Source organism: Callorhinus ursinus, unplaced genomic scaffold, assembly GCF_003265705.2.
Source record: "Callorhinus ursinus isolate GAN/ISIS: 27379988/994484 unplaced genomic scaffold, GSC_fseal_2.0 scaffold14, whole genome shotgun sequence".
NCBI lineage: Eukaryota > Metazoa > Chordata > Mammalia > Carnivora > Otariidae > Callorhinus > Callorhinus ursinus.
In genome coordinates, this window is record NW_027397076.1 from 30946548 (window position 1) to 30971264 (window position 24717).

The window sequence follows — 24717 nt, forward strand, 5'->3', positions numbered from 1 at the left end:
ATAGTGCCAAACAAATGTTGAAGAAATCAAAAAATAATAAGGAAAGCTGAAATGAAAATATTACTATCATAAAATTAGGTCTTCTTGAATTCTTATATTTATAAAATGAAGAATAAGGCCTTACTTTCAATAGATATTTGATATTAAGTATTTCAAGATAAGGTTTTGATATATTTCACATTTTTCTTTGTTGGTGCAAATGGGATTGTAGCAAATTGAAGATATGGATGTAATTTTACTTAAGAAAGTAAGGGAACGCCTGATCATATCAAATGCTTTTTGAACATTTACAAAATTAAAATTTTACAGAAAACTGATAATTGGTAATTAAATATTTATAATATAATTATAATATTTATAAAAACTATAAATATTTAACTTTAGGTAAAAATCACATGTTCATCAATTTCAAAAGTGTTGTTAGAGTTAAATCAAAACAGGACTTCACCTGAGGCACCCCAATATGTTGAATTACTACATTCTCACTGCTCTTGGGGTCTTTTAAAAAATGGAACCAATAGTTGACTGTTAACTGTTTGAATTCCCAGTAGGAATTCACTGAATTCCTGTGACCATTTGTTACCATTAAAATTATTTTTCAAAGACTAATAATTACATTTAATTTTAATTTAATTTTGTGTTTAATTTTGTATTTAGGTTTTTGTCACCTAAATGTTAGCTTATAAGAAAATCAAATTGATGAATAAAGATTCAAATAATAAAGCACTTCACTGCTATTGGTTTCTCTTTTCCACCTACCTAGTTGTTTATGTTATTGGGGCAAATACACTCACAGTTCAATCAATTTTCTATAATTTTTATATAATATTTTTTGGTGTTATGCCATACACCATGGACATACATTGGAGTATATACACCACCTAAATAACATACACAAAATATTTTCACCTAAAGTTGTAAAAGGCATATTTTAGTGGAGAGTTAAGTCCACAACATTCAAGCATGAAACTTCAAAATTAAAAAAAAAAAAAAAGGAGAACATTTTCTGGTTAGTCAAGTTCAAAGTTAAAAGGCAATATACCTTGTCACAAGAAATAAACTTGGAAATGACATTTTTGAGTATAATTCCTTTTGTCATTCCAAATTCCACTTTTGAAATCCTCCATCCTATTGAAAACAATTGACATTGTTGACAATAGCAGAGTAAAAATTCAATGGGAAGAAATTTTAAAGTATCTCCTAATAACAGCAATAGTAAAAAAAAAAAATCTAAATGTCATTTTTATGTCATTTCTGTAACACTTATGATTTAGAGAAAAATTAATTTGGTCTTCCTACTACAATTACATGGAATACTTAACATACTTCTTGATCAGCAGAATTTAATGTACTAAAGCTTTTTTTCCCCTGGAAGTGAAATGTTATAATTATTTCAAGAAAAATTAGGACATCTTATTAAAATAGCCGTATCCATAACATGAAGCTGCATCGTGAAAGATAAAAGGTATTATGGGGCAGTGATATTGTCCATCAAATTAGCTTTTTTTTTTTGGCTTTAGAATCTTTAAGAATCTAGTAAGAGATTGCCTTTTATAGCATCTTGGGTAGTGTAGTAATGGAATAAAGGAGCTAATGAAAGGTATTTTGAAATCGAATTTAATAGAGATTAAGCAACATATGTATCAATTTTGCTTCTGAGTATTTATCTATCTGGAAATCAGTTTTAGAAACAATGAAAATTTCAAACTGGATGGGAAGTTTTTTTATTATATTCCACTTTTAGTTTAAGAAATCATTTTAGGTACTTATAGTTTATGAAATTATTTTTTTAACACCAAGAAAGTGAAAATTATCTAATCTCTTGTTGTAAAGTTTCAACATTCAACCAAATTGTCATGAATCATTTGTTGGGAAAAAATCATAATTGATTGTGGTAACTGACATTGGCAAGCTAAGGAAGTACGGGCATACTTGACCGGTCTTGCCTTTGCATTTTATTTTTCTCATTGGCCACTCACCTGCCTAGACATGTTCATCATAAACTGTGAGAGGATATGTCCCATCTCTGGTCCATATGCATGTTCTGCTGCCAATATGTATAATAAGAAATATTATAAATATTTATAAATATTATAAATAAGGAGCCATTTTATTGAATTTACCACCTGTATTGTCAATGATTGTGTATTGAATGAAGTATTTCAGGTGATTTAGTACATGAAATGACAACCCACTGCCTATTTTGCTCTGCTTCCACTCCTACCCTCAGCCTCTTGCTAACAAATACCTATCACAGTCCTCTTCTCATTCTTGCTGTTGAAGGTCACTGTTGTACACAGAAAATTGCCCTTCTGGGATCAGACAGGCAGATGGATACTCTGGGAAGGCTAATAATAATTTGGCACCCATTTGAACCAGCTTTCTTAATATATGACTTGAACATTTGATGACTTCTAATTTCCAACTTCTCCTAACACTCCACATGCAGTTTTCTCCATCTCATTGCACAGCCTGCAATTTTTTCTTGCTTGTAGACCGAGACCCCAGTATTCCTCAGCTACCCTATCCTGAATCTGACACTGTGTCCTTCCTTTCAGATCTCCTTCCGCACTCTATGTTCCCACCCTCCTAACACTAACCCTAACCTCTTTCCTCTGCTTACATCAGCCTGGACCATGATATGCTCTTCTCTTCTTTCACCTGGTATCATGAAACCCACAATCCGTTTTTACTATGAATTAACTAATTCAGTGTTATGGACAGAATTATGTCTCCCCTTCATCTCCCAAGTTCATATATTGATGTCCCTAACTGCCAGTGTGACTGCATTAGAAGAAAGGGCCTTTGCAGAGGTCATTAAAGCTGAATGAGGCCATAAGGGTGAGGCCCTACTCCAATAGGACTGGTGTCCTTATGAGAAGAAGAGATACTAGGAATGAGCACACATAGAAGAAAGGCCATGTGAGGACACAGAAAGAAGGAAGCCATTTGCAAGCCAGGAAGACAGGTTGTATGAAAGCAACCCTGCTTGCACCTTGCTCTTGGAATTCCAGCTTACAGGACTCTGAGAAAATAAATGCCTGTTGTTTTGTTTAAGTCACCTTGCCTGTGATACTCTGTTAGGGAGTTTGAGCCGACCAACACATTCAGATTATGGTTCACTTTCCTGTCAATTCTCCACCTTCTTGCCTAAGTGAAACCTAACTTTTCCTGAGATTGCTTTCAATTAACAGTGCTTCCTTTTGCCATTTCTTGAAAAGGAGTACTTTTCATTTTCCTCTCTGCTGCTTTGTTCATACCACTGTTCAGAAGCTTTCCTCACTGGAAGTAATTTGTCTCTATAGTCTATGCTTTTCGATAATTTCTTCACATTGAAAATACCCACAGAATTTCTGAATCTCCTCCAATCTTTCATGTTAGCATTAGACTTTTTCACTTAAACTTTTTTTCGATGCTATTCTCTCTGTCACTATCCAACACTCACAATTCTCGAATTTACTCATTTGCTCAATCCTTTCATTCCATTTTCTCACATGTCACAATGGTCATGGAGTTGTTTTAGGTAAAGGCCCTGCATTCTAGGCAAAGGAAGACAGTGGTGGTTTTAAAATACTTCCCTGTTTCTTGATATTCCCCCCTTCAAGAGGTGGAGTTTAATTTCCTGCTTTTGAATGTGGGCTGGCTTTAGTTATTTGTTTCTAACAAATAGAATATGAAGAAAATGATAGTACATAAAGTAACTTCTGAGACTAAGTCATAAAAGCCATGACGTTTTCTTTTTTGTTTTCTCTCACTCTCTTGAATCCCTCACTCTGGGAAGGGCAGCTTACATGGTATGACATTGTAAAGACAGTCCTGGAGCCCTATGAGAGGCCCACATGGTAAGAAACAGGCCTTCTCTCAACAGACACTAAGGACTTGAGGTCTCCTACCAATGGCCTGTAAGGGAGCCAACTTGAATGCAGATCTGCCAGCCCCAGTTAAACATTCAGATGACCACAGCTGCTGGCCAGAATCTTCACTGTGTTCTCATTAGAGGCCCTGAGGCAGACCTGACCAGTATGAAATTGGGATAATAAGTATTTGTTGTTTTAAGTTGCTAAGTTTTGGGGTGATACTTACACAGCAATAGATAACTACAGCAATGTCCAGAAGCATGGGGGACAAGGGAATTAATTAGAATACTATGGCAATTTCTCGAGAAGATGATTGTTATTTGGCCTCTTGTAAGTTAGTGAATTAGACACTGGAGTGAGGAGGGAAATGGAAGCACCAAGATGACCTCTCAGTTTCGACTTGAAAAACAGTGTTGTATTTGCTGAGATAAAAAAGATGAGAGGAAGAACAGATCTGAGAGGAGAGAAATAAAAAACAATTGGTAAACTTATTTGACATCATGTCCTGTGACAATTATAAGACAGCAATTGATCAAGAAAACAGTCTAGAGCTCAATGAGGTTAAGGCTGCAGATACAAATTTGGAATCATAAGCAAATGTATGTAGGTTTTTTTTTTAAGATTTTATTTATTTATTTGAGAGAGAGAGGGAGAGTGTGTGCGTGCATGAGTGTAGGTGGAGGGGCAGAGGGAGGAGAAGCAGACTCTCTGCCAAGCAGTGAGCCTGATGTGGGACTTGATCCCAGGACCCCAGGATCATGACCAAAGCTGAAGGCAGATGCTTAACCCACTGAGCCACCTAGATGCCCTAATGTATGTAGGTTTTAATAATTGGACCATATCAGGTCACTTAGAAATAGAAAGGGGTCTGGAGCCAAGTTCTATTCCACTCCAACATTTGGAGTTCAGATGGAGGAAAGGACCTAGCAAAGAAAGCTGAAACGTATTATCCACAGAAGTGGGAAGTAAGTAAGAACATGGTATCCTGGAAGTGGTTTAGTGAGAGTGTCTCAAAGGGAGACAACCTTTAGTGACCTTCAGGGCTTACTGCTTTTTGAGAACAAGAACATCCAATATCCACTGGAATTGGCAGCAGATTTGCAAATGATGACCTCCCTAAGAGCTTGCTGCCCTCCTTGGAGAAATATGAATGGAAGGCAGACCAAGGTAGGTTGATGGCTGACTCTTAAACATTTTGTTTCTTTCTGATTGAATGGACTATATTTTACCTTTATCTGAGGCATTTATTTTCTTACAAAAATATAGAGTACATGTTCCTTTACACAAGAACTTGTTTTGGTTTCTCTAGAATCTCACAGCAGAGGGCCTGCAGCTTAATAGTTGGACAAGAAGTATTTATTGAATTGAATTACAGACTCTTGAACAGCCCATTAAGAAACTGCAGAGCAGAAAAAGCCAAACTCTAGGGCATTTTTCAAAAATCCTGTGAAGGGTTATTACCATATGAAAAGGACTTTGAGGTATGGAGGTTCCTTTTCCAGTCCTGGTTCTTTAAAATTTTACCCTATCTAGAGGAATTTTCCCATTTGTAAAATCAAAATCAAGGCGTATTGAATGTGCAAAAACTGTTCAATGGTAGTTGGTGTCTGATTTACTTAGTATTCCTAAAATTTGTGCCTTATTCAAACAAACAAAAACCCAAAATGACAAAACAGAAGAAGATAAAACAAAGTTCAAAATTTTGGCTGTTGCCAAGTTGTTGAAGTTTTAAGAAGAAATAAGGTGATAAAAAATAGAGCATGGATGAAAAAAGTAAATAAAGTACAGTCCACAGTTATTTCTTCCCAGTTAACTAAGAGCTTTCAGCACATAATTTAAAAGACATGTTTTACCATTAAGAATAGAACCATTCAAGTTGTGGGTGTCATTCTAGAGAATGCTTTACTGACTGCATTTTTAAGATTCTGCATGTGGAAAAGAGACACTTTATGTTTCCTTCTAAGTCAGCACTGTGCAAGCTCAAGAGAATATTAAATGTAGTATTTTCTAGCTCTATTAAATATTCAGAAGCTTTCCTTCTGTTGTCTCTATATCAAGGACAAGTCCTGTAAACCTTGCTCTGAAAGCCCTGAAATGAGCTAAATAATCTATGAAAACAACCATTTCTTTCTTTAGCTAGAAAATAGAGATTAAAAAAAGTATATCAAGGAGGAGAAAGAAGCCAGCTCACACTTGTCCATTCATGCAAATTTCAGAATTTTTTAAAGATACTTTAGGCTTAAAATGTATTGTTAACTTTGTCCAAACAATGAACACACAACTGCTTTCTAGCCTGATACCCTTTGGTTTAGTTATCTTTGCCTGTGTAGTAGAATCAGACTTTGGTTATTATACCATTTATTTTATAAGGACCTTGAAAAAGTACTATATATACAGATCCACAAGACAAATCAGGAATAAAGCTCAGAAATTTTATTTTCCTGGCTTTATGCTTTTGTACTATTGATGACCAAAGTTTAGCATTCATGTAAGTCTATTTCCATGTATATGTGTGTATAAAACATTCTAGGAATTTTGTAATATACTTTTTTAATATTTGCGCTCAAAAGAGTTGAAGATTCTTATTTTAAAAAAAAGATGAATTCAGATGCAATTTTTGCTACAAAACAGAGAGCTTTGACCTTAATCTCTATGCCTCAGTTTACTTTTCTGTAAAATGGAATAATAGAAAGTATGTGGCATTAAATGAGATGAAAATTATTTTTTTAGGACAGATGTGTTTGCTGAATATTACCTCTTAGTATTATTTTTTTTTTTAATTTTTAGATTTTTATTTTTAGTTGCTACTTTTTATTTATTTATTTTTATTTATTTATTTTTAAAGATTATTTATTTTTTGACAGAGAGAGACACAGAGAGAGAGGGAACATGAGCAGGGGTAGTGGGAGAGGGAGAAGCAGGCTTCCCGCAGAGCAGGGAGCCTGATGTGGGGCTCCATCCCAGAACCCTGGGATCATGACCTGAGCCCAAGGCAGATGCTTAACGACTGAGCCACCTTGGTTCCCTAGTTGCTACTTTTTAAATGGCAAAGGCAGTATTGCTTCTGCCATATTAAAGCTATTACTAATTTTCCTATTATCACTTATTAATCCTTTAGAACTGTTACAACGTCATGGACATGAATTTCTTACTTTCCTGATGCCTATTAGGACACCAGATACAGACTTAGATTTTGAGGGTAGAACTAGTTAAAAACAATACAAAACAATCATAGTTACCATAGATTGCTGATTCGTTATGGTTTGAAAATGTTTGGTGCTATATTAGCTGAATAGATTTTTATATTTTCTAGAATTAGCACATTTCACTTATTCTTAAAGCAGAGCCAGATTTTTTTTTAATTTGTTATGCTCTTTGTGAACAAAACTGACTTAAGCCCTTGAGAACGGAGTAATGTGTGTGTGTGTGTGTGTGTGTGTGTGTGTCTGTATGTGCATGTACGCATGTTTACTTGCCACACACACTTCTCAGCACCCACGAGTTTGTCAATCCCTTGAAATCTGGATTCTTTCCCATTTCTTTATTGAAATCGCTTCATCAAGGAAAACTAATGTTGGCCTAATTATCTCATCCAGCAGACCTTTCTCCATTTTTATCTTTGAACTCTGCAGAAATTGACATTGTTAATCCCTCTTGCGTGAAGCTTTGCTTTCTTTTTTATCTCTCACACTGCCCTGCTCTTGTCACTCAAACTGACAGTCTGTTCCTTTATTAGTCTTCCTTTATACTTTTCTTCCTATTCTATTTGTTGTTTTTATAAAATCCATTTGGAGGAAGTGATTGGGTATAAGTAAGTGAAACAAAATTGAGTTAAACCTTACTTTTGGTGTAGCCATTGTCTTTGTTATTACTTCTTGTCAATATTATTAAGCACTAACAATGTCATTGATATAAAATGCAAACAAAAATTCCTGCTTGTGTCACAAGCTTGTGCTTTACCAAAGAAGCAGAAAATAAAATATTACAGAAACTAGATAATTGCTATAGTAGAGATATGAGCAGGAAACTAACAAGAAAGTGTTTAATTTTGCCTCAGATTTCAGGAATTTCAGAGACCAACTGATTTCTGAGTCAAGTCTTAAATACTAAGTAGTTCTTTGCCAGCCATACAAGGGAAAAAGGTATATTTGGCAAAGGAACTCCATGAGGATTAGAACTTCTAGTATATCAGGCAAGATGGTGATATTCACAATAGAAAGGTATGTAAGATCCACATAAAGAAATTTCTTGAATGACATATTAAGAACATTGTGTATCCTGTGATAGGAGCCATTAAACTATTTTAAGCAGATGAGTGACATAATCACATTTGTTCCCTTGAAGGAGTACTTATTCTTAGTAATCCAGGAAAAAGTAATGAAAGACAAAATAAAAGCTAGGCCATTGGCACTGGGAATGTAGAGAATCTATAGGATTCAGTGATACAACAGATGAAGGTATTGGGGAAGAAAGAAAAGTGATCTAAGTACTAAGCTGGTTAACTGATAAATGATGGTTCAGAATAAAAAAATATATAATAGAATAGCAAGATCAGATCTGAGTGATATATTAGGCAAGTAGACTTTGAAGTGTCTTTTAAACCTTCACTAATAAAATGTATAATAGTCACTGTGATGGTTAATTTTATGTGTCAATTGATTGGGCTAACAGATGCCCACACAGCTGGTAAACATTTCTGGCTGTGTCTGTGAGGGTGTTTCTGGAAGAGATTAGCATTTAAGTCAGTAGACTGAGTGAAGAAGATCTCCTCACCGGTGTGATTGAGGATCATCCAATCCATCAAGGGCCCAAACAGAACAAAAAGGTAGAGGGAGGGTGAATTCACTCTCTCTGCTTCAGTGGGAATATCCATCTTCTCCTGACTTTGAACATTGGAGCTCCTGGTTCTTGGGTCACCAGACTCAGACTGGGACTTAACACTATTGACTACTCTGGTTTTGAGGTTCTTCAAACTTGGACCAGTACTACCCCACTGATTTCCTAAGCCTTCATCTGGCAGACAGCAGATGGTGAGACTTCTCAACTTCCATAATCATGTGAGCTAATTCCTCATAATAAATCTCTTTTTGTATACTTATATATATCCTGTTGGCTCTGTTTCTCTGGAGAACCCAGACTAATAGAGTTATTATTTTGATTGCCATTATATCATTTATTATTTAATTGAGACTGAAGAACTTTGCGGACTTGGGGGAATTACGATAAATCATACACAAAAAAGGTGTAAGTTGGAGATTGACATTTGAGCTATCACTGTTTCATTGATGACAGTTGGAATCATGGAAGTAGATGAGATTACTAAATTTCACAAGATTCTAGTATTTGAGCAGTTGATGCAGATATTTCCGATTATTCCAGATTTCTGTGACTACTGAGAATTCCTTAGGTTAGTGTTCATTTCATTCATGGCAGTTTTAAAATTATTAACATAATAAATGCATGTTTTTATTTATTTACTTTATAATCTAATAAAGCAGGTGATTGTATTGAAGATTGCCTTGGAGATCTTGTGATCTTTGCATAGAGTTACTGGTGGGCCCTATTAATATTTATAGAGGGGCTAGGAAATACTTATTTTCCTGGATTAGGACATAACACAGTAATGTGAGCAAACATTTTTAATGAAAATAACTTTAAAATTTTTTTTTCTATTTTATTTACTTGAGAGAGAGAGAGAGAGTGAGAGAGAGCACAAGATGGGGGAAGGTCAGAGGGAGAAACAGACTCCCTGCTGAGCAGGGAACCTGACATGGGACACAATCCCAGGACTCTAGGATCATGACCTGAGCCGAAGGCAGTCACTTAACCAACTGAGCCACCCAGGCACCCCTAATGAAAATAATTTTTAACTGAAGTATAATTGGCATACAATATCCTATTAGTTTCAGGTATACATAATAGTGGTTTGATATTTATATACATTATGAAATGATTTCCACAATAAGTCTGGTTGCCTTCTGTCACCATATAGTTATTACAATATCATTGACTATATTCCCTATGCCATACATCTCCGTGACTTAGAAAAATAAATTTTTAAAAAGAATAAAATTTCTAGAAGAGGAAAAGTAAAGTGAGAAAAGTGGCATTGTTTTACATTTTTGCCGATCTTTTTCATGTCTGATGTAATAGAAAGCGGACTGGATTCTCATGTCTTCTTGGTGCTTTCAATCTGTTGTAATACCACATCATGTAGCCTCTGGAAAACTCTTCTGTAAACTAGTAAGACAATGAGAATGAAAAAAGGAAAAAATATTTTAATATTATTTCAAACTAATTTTGATTCTATAGACCTAAGAAAAGGGTCTCTGGACCACTAGAAGTTCCAGGCCACACTCTGATAGCTGTTGATATAGTTCAATTGCTTAAGCAAGCAACATCAAGGTTGACCCTATTGGATTTCCAATTACATAGCCAATCAGTCCCTCCCTATTTTAAATATGACTTTTTTGCTTCTTGTAATGAAAGTACCAGTTACCCAGGGGCTTTTGGTTTGTGGAATATAGAAAATTTGACTCTGGGAAGAATCTACAACTATTTGTAAGAGCACCCAAGATCTTCAGGCAGAAGAGGAATAAGACTCCAGTATCCTCTCTCCATAGGCATACCTGCCAAAGTAGACTAGGGTGGATTGGAGGTGTCCTGACCCAGCCTTCGTAGCAAGGAAGAACAAATATCCATCAAACAAAATGATCTTGAGGAAAAAGGAATGCTTACTAAAGCCCTAATTTAAATATGTAAATGTGGGGAAGGAGGGGGAAAGGCCCACTCCACTGGAGATATGGATGGTCTTGGAAGACTCTCAGGACTTGGCTATTTGTGAATATGGTTATGTTTTAGAAAGGATTCCTTATCAAGCAGATATGGAAAAGGAGAATGATAAACATTTGGGACCAAAACTCGTACAGGGATCTGGACCAGCACAGGTGCCCCAGCAGGCTAGACAGGAATACATGGCACTCTGTAGAGTAGGTTTTAACCACAGTGCCAGTGTGTTGAAAAAACAGACTTATCAGAGTCAACAAATCTTTAGCAACTGTTTGTAAACTAGTCACCTCCCTCACCTTCAAATAACATTCTCTTTACCTCCCTCACTTGCAGCTAAGTTAAACCAAGGATTCTTGGATAATTTAATTTGGAAAATGACTGTTAGCCTAGGACTTATACTTGATAGGGTTTAAAAATGTGACCTCCTAGGTATTCCTAGATCATGGTCATATAGGTCATATTATTCCAAGACAAATTGAATCATTTAAAAATAAATTTAAGACAAATTAATATGTGTTAAATATGGAAATTTTGGAGGGAGTTTTCAATAATTGGAATTTAGGAATTACAATTCATTTTTATGTTATGAAATGACTATATATAATCTGTTATTCTTCTGACTAAAAGTGTAAAATTCTTCTTTACCCTAATAAACAATTGTAAAAATTATTTTCGCACAAAAAATTAATTACACTTTCATTTTATTTTATTTTATTTTATTTATTTTATTTTATTTTTAGAGAGAGAGCATGCATGAGAGCTTGAGGGGGAGAGGGTTAGGAAGAGGGAGAGAGAAAATCTTAAATAGGCTCCATGCCCAGTGCGGAGCCCAGCAGGGAGCCCAATGCGGAGCCTGATCTCACACCCCTGAGATCATGACCAGAGCTGAAATAGAGTTAAATGCTTAACCGACTGAGCAACTCAAGTGCCCCCATATTTGATGACTTTTAAATTTAATTACCTAACTTTGAACACCAATAATTTGTTGTGATAATACTAACGTTATGTAAGGGCCTCGCTTGCCTGGATCCTGAAAAATTACACTTGGGTGTGAGTGGATAGGCCAAATAAAATTTTCAGGAAATCAGTCTTGTGGCATAGAAAAAAATGTAGAGAGAATTATGTGCATTTATATTGGATAAGGTATCAAAAAACACAGTGGAAAATATTTATCAGGGATCATATAAGTTTCAGTGGCCAAAAATAATATTTGGGTACATTTCTTGATTTGAGAAATCTAAATCTTATATTGTTTTATTTCTATTTTATACCTATCTGTATAATATATTCATATCTATATATAATCTATGCCTATGTATATCATACATGTCTATCTATATATATAAACACATTTTACACATAGATATAAAGCATAAAATGTGTTATAAACACACATATGATTATATACAGTTACCCTAGCTTAATCTTCTTCACCTTCTTCACTGATTTCTGCATTTAGTAATCATGTATGTGTGTGGTATCCCCATTGAGGAAAAATCTAATTCAATATCAAAAACAAAATAAAGTTTGTGAAACTGCTTTTAAACAGTAAAACTTGAATGAAGAGAAATGGAGCCTCAAAAGAGGCTGAAGTAATTGTCAACTCTGCATGGAACCCGCAGACACTGGGCTCTAGTTGTCCCTACTTGGTTGGCACTTGAGGATAGTCTTACTAATGAAAGAGAGTATTTTCTTTCTCTAGAGACCACAGTTCTGTGAACAACACCACATTCTTGTTAATTACAGCAAAGCTAGTATATGGGACTTGAATACATACATAATTAAGAGCATTTGCTAAATTGAAGGTGCTGTAGAAAAGAAGAAAAATGGCAATCTGCCAGTGAATAATTTCTATGGAGTAATAAAGTCAGCTTAACGGTCATCGAGAATGAAGATCCAAGTTTAATCCTCTCTTGGTTAGTATTTTCTTTGAATTTTGTTTTAAAATAAAACATAATACATGATTAAAAATTTTGTAAAAATTTTAAACTTTAAAGATATTTATAGACTCAGTTATAATTCTCCATTAGCAACACATTTGCACGATGCCACGCTTACACTTGGACATAACCACTGCTAAGAGTGTAGTGTTGCTATTCATTTGCATGCATGCATTAGTTGTACACAGAGAAAGAAATGGTATTAGACTCTGGATATTATGACACAGCCATCTTTTTGTTTAATGTTTCATTGGATATCATTTCATATCAGGACATATTTATCTTCCTCATTCTTTGTAATGCTATATTATGGACATAACATTGACTCATGGACATTTACTTTTTTTTTCTTTTTACAAATAATGCTTTAGTGAATGTCTTTCTTTTTTTTTTTTTAAAGATTTTATTTATTTATTTGAGAGAGAGAATGAGATAGAGAGCACGAGAGGGAAGAAGGTCAGAGGGAGAAGCAGACTCCCCGCTGAGCGGGGAGCCCGATGCGGGTCTCAATCCCGGGACTCCAGGATCATGACCTGAGCCGAAGGCAGTCGCTCAACCAACTGAGCCACCCAGGCACCCAAGTGAATGTCTTTCTACATATATCCTTGTACTTTTCTATACAAATTTTACCAGAGTAAATTTCTAAAAGTGGAAATTTTTGATTGGGAGGCACTGTAGGCTCTGATTCTTCATTATTGGAAGTCCTTGTTCATGTCTTTATTTAATTATTTATGAGAGAAAAGCAGAATGGGCATAATAGGAGTGAAGCATTTGGAAAATCCATAATGTCCTTAAAATGCAAGCTAAAGGTAGATATACCTCACATGGAATTGAAAGAGCTGAAATTCCTTTGTGTGTATATACACATACATACATACATACATACATAGATATATTAAACTAAATGTTACAATCCATTCCATCTTTATGATTACAGGGCAGGGTGGGCACACAAGGCAAAAAAAGCAAACTCTTCTCCCATTTAACCAGATGTAGCATTTAGCAGTTTTATGATAATATAGGTTGGATTAATTGACTTGGGTTGAAAGCTGGTAACAGCAAGCCTTTGCAATTTAGGATCTTCCTCCATAGTTGCTTCAAGGATCTTTATTCCTGCACTATACTATGAACTCTGAAATGGTATTTACTGAAACATTCTTCAGGCTTTCACATCTTAATCTGAAATCTGACACCTCTTTTAAGGCAGACATCTGTCTGTTAAAGCTGTCTTCCTCTTGGCTCATCTAGTCCACTAGCATATTATATAAAAATAAAAATATTATATAAAAATAAAACTTATTATATAAAAATTATATTATATAAATATAGTAGTATATAAAAATAAAACTGTTCTCCCAAGCATTGATTAAAACTATTGTACTGGGATCCCTTTTCAGAGCATTAGCTCCCTGAGAGAAAAGAGAGATCTTAACCAATTGCTTCCATGAATCATAACCCCAGTACAATGTACCTAATGCCCTTCACAGGAAAACTCAAGAGGATAGGCAACCCTGATCATCATCCAGACAAGTTTATCAGTATTTACATACAAAGAATATTTAAAGCTGATCTCAGACCAAGTATTGCAACCATAATCCTAAGAACTCATTTAGTTTTAGCACATGGAGTTCCTGTAAGATGCGAGAGCAAGTGAGAAATCATCTCAAAGCAAAGAGTGATGGTTCATCATCTTTTATAAGTGAGAGGAAATCAAGTAGGAAAGAAAACTCCTCCCTACTAAATGTCTTATTAAATCGATGGCTACTTTCACAGTCTTAATTGACGAAATTCAGTGTCCTCAATTTCCTGATGAGGAGTCCATTTTCAAGGTGACTGTCAAGGTCAAGAAGAAATTTCAGGCTTTTCTTTGCCATGGCCTATGAATACCAGTCCTTCGATGGGAATCTCTTTGAAGGATTGGAATTCATGGGCCATGGCAAAATCTATGTTTTAGGTAACTTGTCTTAAAAATGTTAATATCTAACTATTAAATTATCTCATTGACTCTTATTTTCAAATAGAGGTAAGTTTAATTTTTTCTTCAGGTTTTTTTCCCCCTTTAAGATATAGGTTGAGGTTTTTACTTGTGAAATAATAGGATGACTTTTATTTTTTATTATTTTTAATTTTTAATTAATTATTAGAGAGGGAGATAGTGCACTCATGTGTATGAGAGGCAAGGTGCAGAGGGAGAGGGAGAGAAAATCTTAAACATCTTCCACACTCAGCATGGAGTCCTTCTGATCTCATGACCCTCAGATCATGACCTGAGCCAAAATCAAAAGTCAGATGCTTAGCCAACTGAGCTACCCAGGCTCCCTCCCTTTTTTTTTTCTTTTTTGAGGTGACTTTTAAAGGACAAATTCTATGTTGGAGCCAGTGGAATTTTTACATACCAAGTAAACATATTTCAAAAATGTGTTCTTTCACTAATTTCACAAGAACTGAGCATCTACTTCTTGCCATCAGTGAAGCTCTATCTTTGGCTCTAGGGATAGGTACTAGCTTCTTCACTTTGACCAATTTGTAGATGTGTGAAATCAGTAACAAAAGTGTGTGAAAATTGCTACATCAGTGATCCTGGGCTATGGGAGCACAGAGAAAGGCCACTTAATCAGTCTGGTCCTCATTATGTTCGACACTTTTGCGCTAGTTATAGATAGAGTTCAGTTATATCAGTTTTAATGCTAAGAGGAAAGAGAAAGTGATGAAACAAAAATATGGCCTGCTTTTCCCCTCTTTCTCTTAGACTATTATATGTACTTGGAGATCTACTTAAATCTTTGCACTGAGGTAGATTGACATAATATCTTCTATGTAGAACTGTACTCTGAGGGCTTTCTTTCCATGGTTGCTAATTAGAAACAAAACAAAACTAGATTAAAACAGAGTATTGGGGACTCTAGCCAATCATGGACACTGGACTTATGGAGAAAAAAATGGCTACTCGTTGGATCCACAAGCCAATATTTTAGCAGGACATATATATCCCTTCTGAAACTGCCTGAGATGATATATCAGTTCTGTGAATTAAGTCAGCAGGATAACACCTTCTAGAAAGCTTTCTAATATTTTAATTATTTAACATGCTTTATCTTATTTTTATTTAATGCCTGTAAGAGTTTCTGGTCTTATCACAGAGGAAGAGAAAGAGAGAGATGGCAGTGTGCTTTTCTTCCCCAACTCCTTGATAAGACTCCATTAACAGAATTAATGGAAGCTACTAATGACAACGTTTGTACCTATAGACCAGTTCAATTTGCTTCTGCTGTAAATTTAGCTTTTTTGCCTCAATATGCATATTTTATTGTTTCATTTCTGTCATTTCCTTTTCCTCAAATCATTTAGATTCCCACTAGAATGTGGTCTACCTTATTATTTTGTTAATGTATTTATTCTTTCATTAATTCTTTCATCCCTCTATCCATCCTTCCAGTCAGCCATACTAAATACTAACCACTGTGCCAAAAGCAGGAGGTACAAAAATGAATATGACATCATTCCAGCCCTTAAACAATTCCCAGCTCAATGAAGGAGACAAATAAAACCTTTTTTTCCCCCATTTCTTTCCTTTTTAATTTCTTTTCCTTAATATTATTCAGTCTAACCTTATTTACCCAGTTCAGCTTAACTTACTGAGTCAGAAAAAAAGAAAACATTTTCTATATTCAAGTCTCTTAGAATTAAGTTCAACTGAAGTGTACAAATTCCTTGATAATGGAGTCCAAGTGTAGCCTCCGGATGACTCTAGGTCTTCAAGGCTTCTGGGGTCACTTTTTCATCTGATACTCAAACTAAGTTCCTAATAAACTGAGCTCCTATTCTTCATTCCATTGGGAAATCTATCTCTCCCGATGTCTCCAAATATTTTCACAAGGGCTACATTTCTCCTGATTTCCTTTTACTCTCCTATGTTTTTGAGCCTCACTGTGTATCTTGCCTCCATGGTTGATTGCTTCCCTCTTTTTGTCCTCCCATGGCCCAATACCTTCATCACTCAAAGCACCATCAATGCCAGGCTCTTGTACAACCACCTTTTACTGAAGGCATAACAGAGAAAGCATCATCTTAAAATTTGATATACTCCATCCATATCCCAAAGTTCCTTTGCTGCACCTGAACAGGGATTTCTCACTTGCTTGCCGCCTCCCACTGTGGGCCTTTCCTCCTCCTTAGAGACCTTTCCCATTTCTTTCTCTCCAGATTTCAACTTTCTTCCAACTTCTCCACTTTTAAGCTGACAGAAGACAACTTCCAATTTCCTACCACGTTATTATGCAGACTATTTTGGTTCTCTGTTAACAGCCCTCTCATTCTAAACCATACCTACTAGTGATTTTAGACTTTATAAATAAAAAAATGGCCTATGTAGCTTGTTTTTTAAAGCAAAACACTCATGTACTTCTGAGATGAATATCTCTCTCCCTGAATGTCAGTTTGTTTCTTTTTTTACACTCTTTTTATTTTCCTATTATACTATTATCACACTATCGCAGATTTACAAAGTCCATAAAAGCTAAATATATACAGAACTATAAAAATTACAATGAAGAATAATACAAATACAAAACCATGATGTGGTTCTTTAAATAATGCTAATAAAAATATTGATAAATTCAAGTTCCAAGTGACTTGTAAAAACAGACAACTTTTGATTTTCAAAGTGTTGTGTCTTAGAATCGTGTATATTTAGAGGCTGAGTTGCTTTGTTTACTCACCAATACTTGTGTAGAAGCCAGAATTATGTCACAACACACACACAGACACACAAACACACACACACACACACACACAGGCACAAATGTCCTATAATATAGGAGGTAGTGAACTATTTTTATTAAGGTTTAGGAAGATTCTACAAATGCTTGTAATTTAGAAACTTCACTTCATTTAATAATGAGCTATCAACCTTGTATTATCAAGTTGAAAACACAGTGAAACAGTGTTTTTCAAACTTTAGTATGTATAGCAATCACCATGAATGTTGTTAAATGCAAATTCCTTCTCCCCAAACAAAAGAATCTGTGTCTGATAGCTGGTGTGGAGAGTGAGGAATTCACATTTGTGTAAGCTCTCCAGGTATGTTCTAATAAATATGACCAAACTCTTTTCCTAGGTATATGGGTGGGCAAAATGGGCAATTTAACAAGATGATTCATGTTACTTAAATTCCAACCACCAAGTGTGGTGGTACCTTCTGACTCTGTTGACCTTTCTCTGACAACATAATAACTCATTTAATGAACATAAACATCAGGTTCTAGTAGTTCTCATTGAGATACTAATTATATATTTTTAAAGTATACTAAAATATATATAATAATCATTTCTAGTGTTTACATAGTGCTTTAAATTAAAAACCACTTTAACATATATCTTTTTTTTTTGCTGCATTCCAAACAATGGGGCTGATACAATAATTTAAGATAAGTGAATTCTATAGCTCCCCCAATAGGCCAACAAGTCTAAAGGAGTACCACCAGCAACCAAACTGCTCTAAAGTCACCTTACAACCTCATTTTAAAACCCAGGTAATATTTCTGGTTATTTAAAGCTCTTCAGAAAAAGAGGTTAACTTCGAAAAAGTCAGGGTCTCTGTGCTAGGTTGGGCTTTAATCATGACAATTCGTGCAAAAGAGGCAGATTTGGAAGACCTGCTGCTCCTGTGGTGTTTCAGTAAAGGCATCACTTGAGAAAGTGAGATTGAAAAAGTCCAGACTTTTTGTTAAAACTTCCTACTGTGCTATAGACCAGTCTCCCCTTTCCATCGGGTCAACCTTCATTTATCCCTCAAATTTCAGTCTGTAGTTATTTTGTCAGAGGTTTCTGTGACCCCTCAGTCTTAAAATAAAGCCCCCCTTTTTTGATCCTTTCTATCCTTCATTGCATTTATCACAATTGTAATTATGTAATTTTTGTGTGGTTAATTATTTAGTGCCTGTGTCCCTAATAGATTGTGAGTTATTCAAACACAGGCATTGTGTTTTGTTAACTACGGCTACATTAAAGCCCTCATCCTGTGGCCTGGCATAGATAGGCACCTGATTCATACTTGTTGAATGAATAAATGAAGAGTAGGAAAATGTCCTATCGGAAAAGATTCCAGTGTTGTGTGTTGACAAGCATCAAAATACACTAGAAAATTGTCTTTGTTGTATGAGAGGTAGGCTGGGAAGCTAGAAGAGATTTGGGAAGAGCAATGCTGGGAAGTCCCAGTCAATTCACTACATGAATGTAGGTGGACAGAGTTTGAGACTGCAAAGTTAGCTGAAAAAATGCTGACTGAAGAACACTAGAAGCATAAAATAAAATTGCAGCTTACTTTAACTGCCTAGTATTCTTCTGTACCTGCCTCATAGATAGAATGTGTGCACTAGAACTTTTGACACTTAGTCTGAAATGCTGGAGACTAGAGTGTGGGGAGTCGCTTGGTGGGGGAGTCACTGTGTATACACCAGCAGGGCTCTAATGACAAAAAGCGATTTCAGGGGGAATCAGAAACAAAGGTGACTCTCAAATCTATAGATAAAATTGTGATCAGATTAAGAAGTAATGCATGAATCAAAGATAATTGATTCTTCCTCCAAAAGATATCATCTTTTAAAGTATCTAGAAGGTCTTTTGATCTTGTTAGGACAAGTATTTGATTTTAACAGAATAGTATATTTATTTGCACAAAGAGAAAGCTGAGTGAAAACATGTTAACATCTTGCATTATGTCTGGGAAAGATATTAGTGAAACCATAATGTCAAAACCAAAGGAAATGGGAAGATATGCATGGGGAAATAAGTCATAGCCATAAAAACGGCATGCTATATAATACTATATGAACAATGTACTCACTGCTACACTGCACAGAAACAACTTTAGAATTTGAGGTGGTTCTTTAAGGCAGATAATCACCATCCTAAGATTTTTTTCATCCTTTTGTATATTGCTTACATTGAAACTCTACCAGGAAAAAATGAGGTAGTTTTCAATCTCTTCTTGAAACCTAGATCTTTTCAATGGCATGGTGAAGAATAGGTATTAGGGGACAGGTTTGGGATTTGGATACACCCTATTATTTCGGAAAAAGGGCTATCCTGCACTTGACTGATGACCTCTTTCTCCTAAATGATTACTTAATTTGGATATTCAAGAGGCAATCTCTTGGTGCTCATTATGCGTGCTAAATCTGAGAGCATTAGCAGAGAGCACTAGGAATCTGCTGGCTTCTTTGGAAGCCTCTGGTACTGTCTGCAACAGTACCATTCACTCAAACTGGGTGTTAAGTTTTCAGATCTTGAATATTAAGAAGTATGCGACCCCAAGATAAATAAATTTTTCAACATATTTGTGTTCAACATACGAGAGTTTGGTAGTTGACAAAACAATTGGGGGCGAAACTTGTCAGGTTAGTGTCTTAGTTCTATCACTTTGTGTCTTATGACTTGGAAAAGTAGCTTAATTTCTGTGTGAATATTGCAGAACTGTAAAATATGGTAGTCATAATGCTGTTATGAGTATTGATATGCGTTAATTATGTAATTTGCTTTTATGAGTGTCTGGCACTAGTAAGAACTATGTAAGCGAGAGCTTTTATTATTCTGTATTAGTAGAAGTGTGTATTCACATATTATTGACTGAAGAAATGAAATAAAAACTTGAATAAAAAAGAAACCCTGCAGTTTTATAGCATGTTCCTCTAACACTTGGAGTTCTTTTTCAGGTGAGAAAGAAAACTGTCTTTTAATTTGTTCCTTAACTCTGTTTCTCTGTCTTCAGGCTTGTTGCCTACTCTTCATCTCTAGATTGTTCTTTTGGACAAGTCTCCACCTTAAGTTGATACAATTTAACTGTAACATAACTCAAAAAAAATTTTTTTCATGTTCATACCTCATAACTTGAACATTTTATTTATGGTTAAAAACCTACAGTTAAATGCATGTGGCTTCCAAATTTTCATCAGTGTGGACTGCACCTTATATTTATAGATGTAAAACATGATCTAATACATGTAGGATCAGAAACAGTATCTGGAGCCACTGTGTACATATATTATTTTTTTTTCAGTCTATTGCCCTTTAACATTGTTTTGGATTGATTTTTATGCTCTCTTAACAGGTATATTTTCTTATTCAAAAGAGTCAAGAAATTATTTTCCAACATAAAGCAAAAAGTTTTACCTATATAAGCAGAAAACAGAACTTGAAACACATTATGTGTGCAACTCTAATTAATGATACCTATGCATCTCTTCTTTCACTTGAGTGACATCCCAAGCAAAATTTACAAATGTGCTTTTATTTTTTTTTTCATCTGCAGGGATCGATGCTCTTAGATTTGGATCAAAGTATACCATAGTTCAGATCATTCTCTCTTTGTTTCTTTTTCTATTTCTTCTTTTCCCCTACAGTTTATTGCTTTTGCTTCTTTATTCTTCATCCTGGTTTCAATCACAACCTTTTGCCTGGAGACACATGAAGCTTTCAATATTGTTAAAAACAAGACAGAACCAGTCATCAATGGCACAAGTGTTGTTCTGCAATATGAAATCGAAACGGATCCTGCCTTGACGTATGTAGAAGGAGTGTGTGTGGTGTGGTTTACTTTTGAATTTTTAGTCCGTATCGTTTTTTCCCCTAATAAACTTGAATTCATCAAAAATCTCTTGAATATCATTGACTTTGTGGCCATCCTACCCTTCTACTTAGAGGTGGGACTCAGTGGACTGTCATCCAAAGCTGCTAAAGATGTACTTGGCTTCCTCAGGGTGGTAAGATTTGTGAGGATCCTGAGAATCTTCAAGCTCACCCGCCATTTTGTAGGTCTGAGGGTGCTTGGACACACTCTTCGAGCTAGTACTAATGAATTTTTGCTGCTGATAATCTTCCTGGCTCTAGGAGTTTTGATATTTGCTACCATGATCTACTATGCTGAGAGAGTAGGAGCTCAACCTAACGACCCTTCAGCTAGTGAACACACGCAGTTTAAAAACATTCCAATTGGCTTCTGGTGGGCTGTAGTGACCATGACTACCTTGGGCTATGGGGATATGTACCCCCAAACATGGTCAGGGATGCTGGTGGGAGCCCTGTGTGCTCTGGCTGGAGTGCTCACAATAGCCATGCCGGTGCCTGTCATTGTCAACAACTTTGGAATGTACTACTCCTTGGCAATGGCGAAGCAGAAACTTCCAAGAAAAAGAAAGAAGCACATCCCTCCTGCCCCTCAGGCAAGCTCACCTACTTTTTGCAAGACAGAATTAAATATGGCCTGCAACAGCACACAGGGTGACACGTGTCTGGGCAAAGACAATCGGCTTCTGGAACATAACAGATCAGGTAAGGCACAATTTCAAACGCATGCCACTAAACACTTTATAGACCAGTATGTCCCTCAGGTAGAAGGCAACCATTTTCATTGTCTGCAAATGTTCCTGAGTTTTCAGTTCTACCCCTTCACAGTACATGTGTTTGTGTCAGGCTTGTAGACAGCTAGACTGTAGCTTTTCTCAGTAAGATTCCAAGTAGAAGCCTGCATAGCTGGTCTATAGAGTTTTCCTGCTTTAGTGGGAATGCCCTTTGCTGATGGTGCCAATATTTTCTTTTGCCTGTTTGTTGCTTTGTGCCAATGTTTCTTTGTTTCCCTGCACGATGTGATGGTATGATACTGACCATTTTCCATCTCTCATTCTCAAAATGTTGATTTCCTTATCATTTGGCTTGGTGTGTTTGTCTCAGTTTTATCTCTGCCACATGGGGCCACGCATCTCAACCTATTTCACAAGAAGCAGTTACTTAAAAAGAATGGATGCTTATATTTCAATAGCCTGAACACCAAAAAGGTGATATGGAAGATAGCCTTTTTGATAATGAAAGTCATCCCTAGCAATTTTCTAGAGGATTGATTAAATTTTCATTATTAACTTAGGATATTCAGTATAATACATTTAGATTGGGTAAGATGCTATGTAATATAATAAATTCACCATTATCCTGGAGGTAGATGATCTGCTTTGTCTTATCAATGGCAAAGTTGAACTTCCCAGTGGATTTCCTCTTTTACACACGATGCATTGGGCTCTGTTCCCCTCCCAAACTGAATTTTGGGTGATGTACTGCTGAATCCCTACCCCTCTCCATTGCCATAGTTAATCTGGAGGACACTGACTGTAAATTAATGTTTGTTTTGCCACAATGAGAGTAATATGCTCTCTACTCTATTGTGTCTGGTACAGATGAAATATTTTATAGATTGAACAATTTAATTACCTTTCAGTCCAGTCTGAAAATTTAAGATATGTGCATTCCCTATAACATAGATATATTTAATCTTTTTCTTGTAGAAAAATGATTTATGATAATCCCATGTGAATACTTTCACATGATTTTGAAATAACACCAATTACACAAAGTAAGCAAACAAACAAACAAAAAAGGCAGGTAACATTTTCATAAGTTCCTTCATTAGCTTCCAGAAGTTTATACAAAGTAAATGGGGAAAAATGTGGCTGGAACTAAACTGCTTTTTAAAGATTTTATTCATAAAGATCCCTATGCTTACTTAGTACATTGTTCTGCAAATTCTGTCACTATATCTGAAAACTATAAGGCAAAGAATGTCTTTATGAAAGGTGGAGTTTAGTTGGTGTTGCTAGTCTCATGGCGCTGTTCTCAGAGTACCTGTGCCCAGTTTTTAAGAAGGGCATGAGAAACAGGACACACTCTCAGCCTGGGTAAATAAATATTGTTATAACAAGCTAGCATCTAGGCCAATAGGATGTAGACGTCTTTGGCAAGCATATAGAAGTAAACAGTTGTTTCAAGAGCATTTGGAGAAGTTAATCTTATTCCACTGTTATGCTCAAAAACATTTTTCACTTCAGAATGGAGACCCTGGACACAAAGTGAGTTTTGGGATTATTTTTATTAAGATTTTTTTGGAAAGTTGTTTTCTGCAAATATTATAAGCATGTGTCTTAAAGAACTCCAAAACTAAATATGTACCCAGGAGTTTTTCCTTAAATAGGCTCCATTTTTAAAGATTCTTATTCACAATAACTAGATAGCATGTCAGAAATCGTAAGATATTAATGTGTGTGCTACGTCATTATCACACTTATTTTGAATTTATATTAGTTCTGTGAAAGTCCATTTCCTATTAGGTAGAATCCAAAATGGAATTAAAACTTCCCAAAGAACACTTCTCTCCTTCTCAACACATTTCCATTTTGCTCCATGTAAATTTTTGTAATGAGTGATGAAAACCCTTTTTCTTATCATGATGTGATTATTGTTTTGTATATCGAGTGACTGTACTATGGACATTCCGTGTAAACTCTTTGTACTGTCTCATTTCCTCATCCATCACTGTCTGTCAATGGGCATGGTGCTGTGACCAGTGTTATCAGGTGACGACAGTACAGGAAGTGAGCCGCCATTATCACCCCCAGAAAGGCTCCCCATCAGACGCTCTAGTACCAGAGACAAAAACAGAAGAGGGGAAACATGTTTCCTACTGACGACAGGTGATTACACGTGTGCTTCTGATGGAGGGATCAGGAAAGGTAGGCATGCATTTAATCAGATCCTAATAGATGACTTAGAAATTAAGTGCTACAAATATACGGAGTGATATAAATGCTTTTTCGTCATTTTCTAGGAAAGCCTGCACGCAATGTTCTCTTGCATTCCTCATCATCTCTTTTCTCATTGTAACATTAAAGTGCGTATCATAACAGCCTACTTGATTGTCCTATCTGAAAGGCATTTCACCCTTCTTTCTTTCTTTATAGTTTTGGTTTCCACTAGTCTATGGGAAGAATTGTAATGGGGTATTTAAAAATTAAGTCACTCAGCTAATTTCTTTAATATAATGTACTCAACAGTCCTTAAAAGTTATCTTTTTAACTACAGGTAATAAAACTCACTAATTGATTCTATGCATATATTTGATAAGTAATTGATAAAAAATAAGGCTTTTTTTCCCCCCAAAGAAAAGTTTTAAACACACTGTAATTAAGTCTCTTATCCAGTATTTGCACAGTTTTTGCCATGAATTATCCGAATGTCAGAAGGCCAAAAAAGGTCCAACATCCCAGCCATATAGAATCGTATACCCCATAACTCAAAAAGCTACTTATGTA

The 24717-nt window shown here is 35.6% G+C and overlaps 1 protein-coding gene across 18 annotated transcripts in view; it reads left to right on the forward strand.

The window, feature by feature from the left end:
* KCNC2 (potassium voltage-gated channel subfamily C member 2) overlaps positions 1-24717 on the forward strand; it is a 188869-nt gene that overhangs the window by 156357 nt on the left and 7795 nt on the right. For 9 of the 18 annotated variants that reach the window (XR_012380691.1, XM_073900643.1, XM_073900641.1 and 6 more), the window contains exons 3-4: positions 20986-21913; positions 23974-24138. Coding sequence is in view for 17 of the 18 variants with exons in the window: in XM_073900643.1 (XP_073756744.1) it covers positions 20986-21913; positions 23974-24138 (1093 nt within the window). In the remaining variant the exon portion in view is untranslated. Of the gene's footprint in view, positions 1-20985; positions 21914-22312; positions 22417-23973; positions 24139-24717 lie in introns of all 18 variants that reach the window. The other 9 variants (XM_073900648.1, XM_073900649.1, XM_073900651.1 and 6 more) reach the window with 3 other exon arrangements.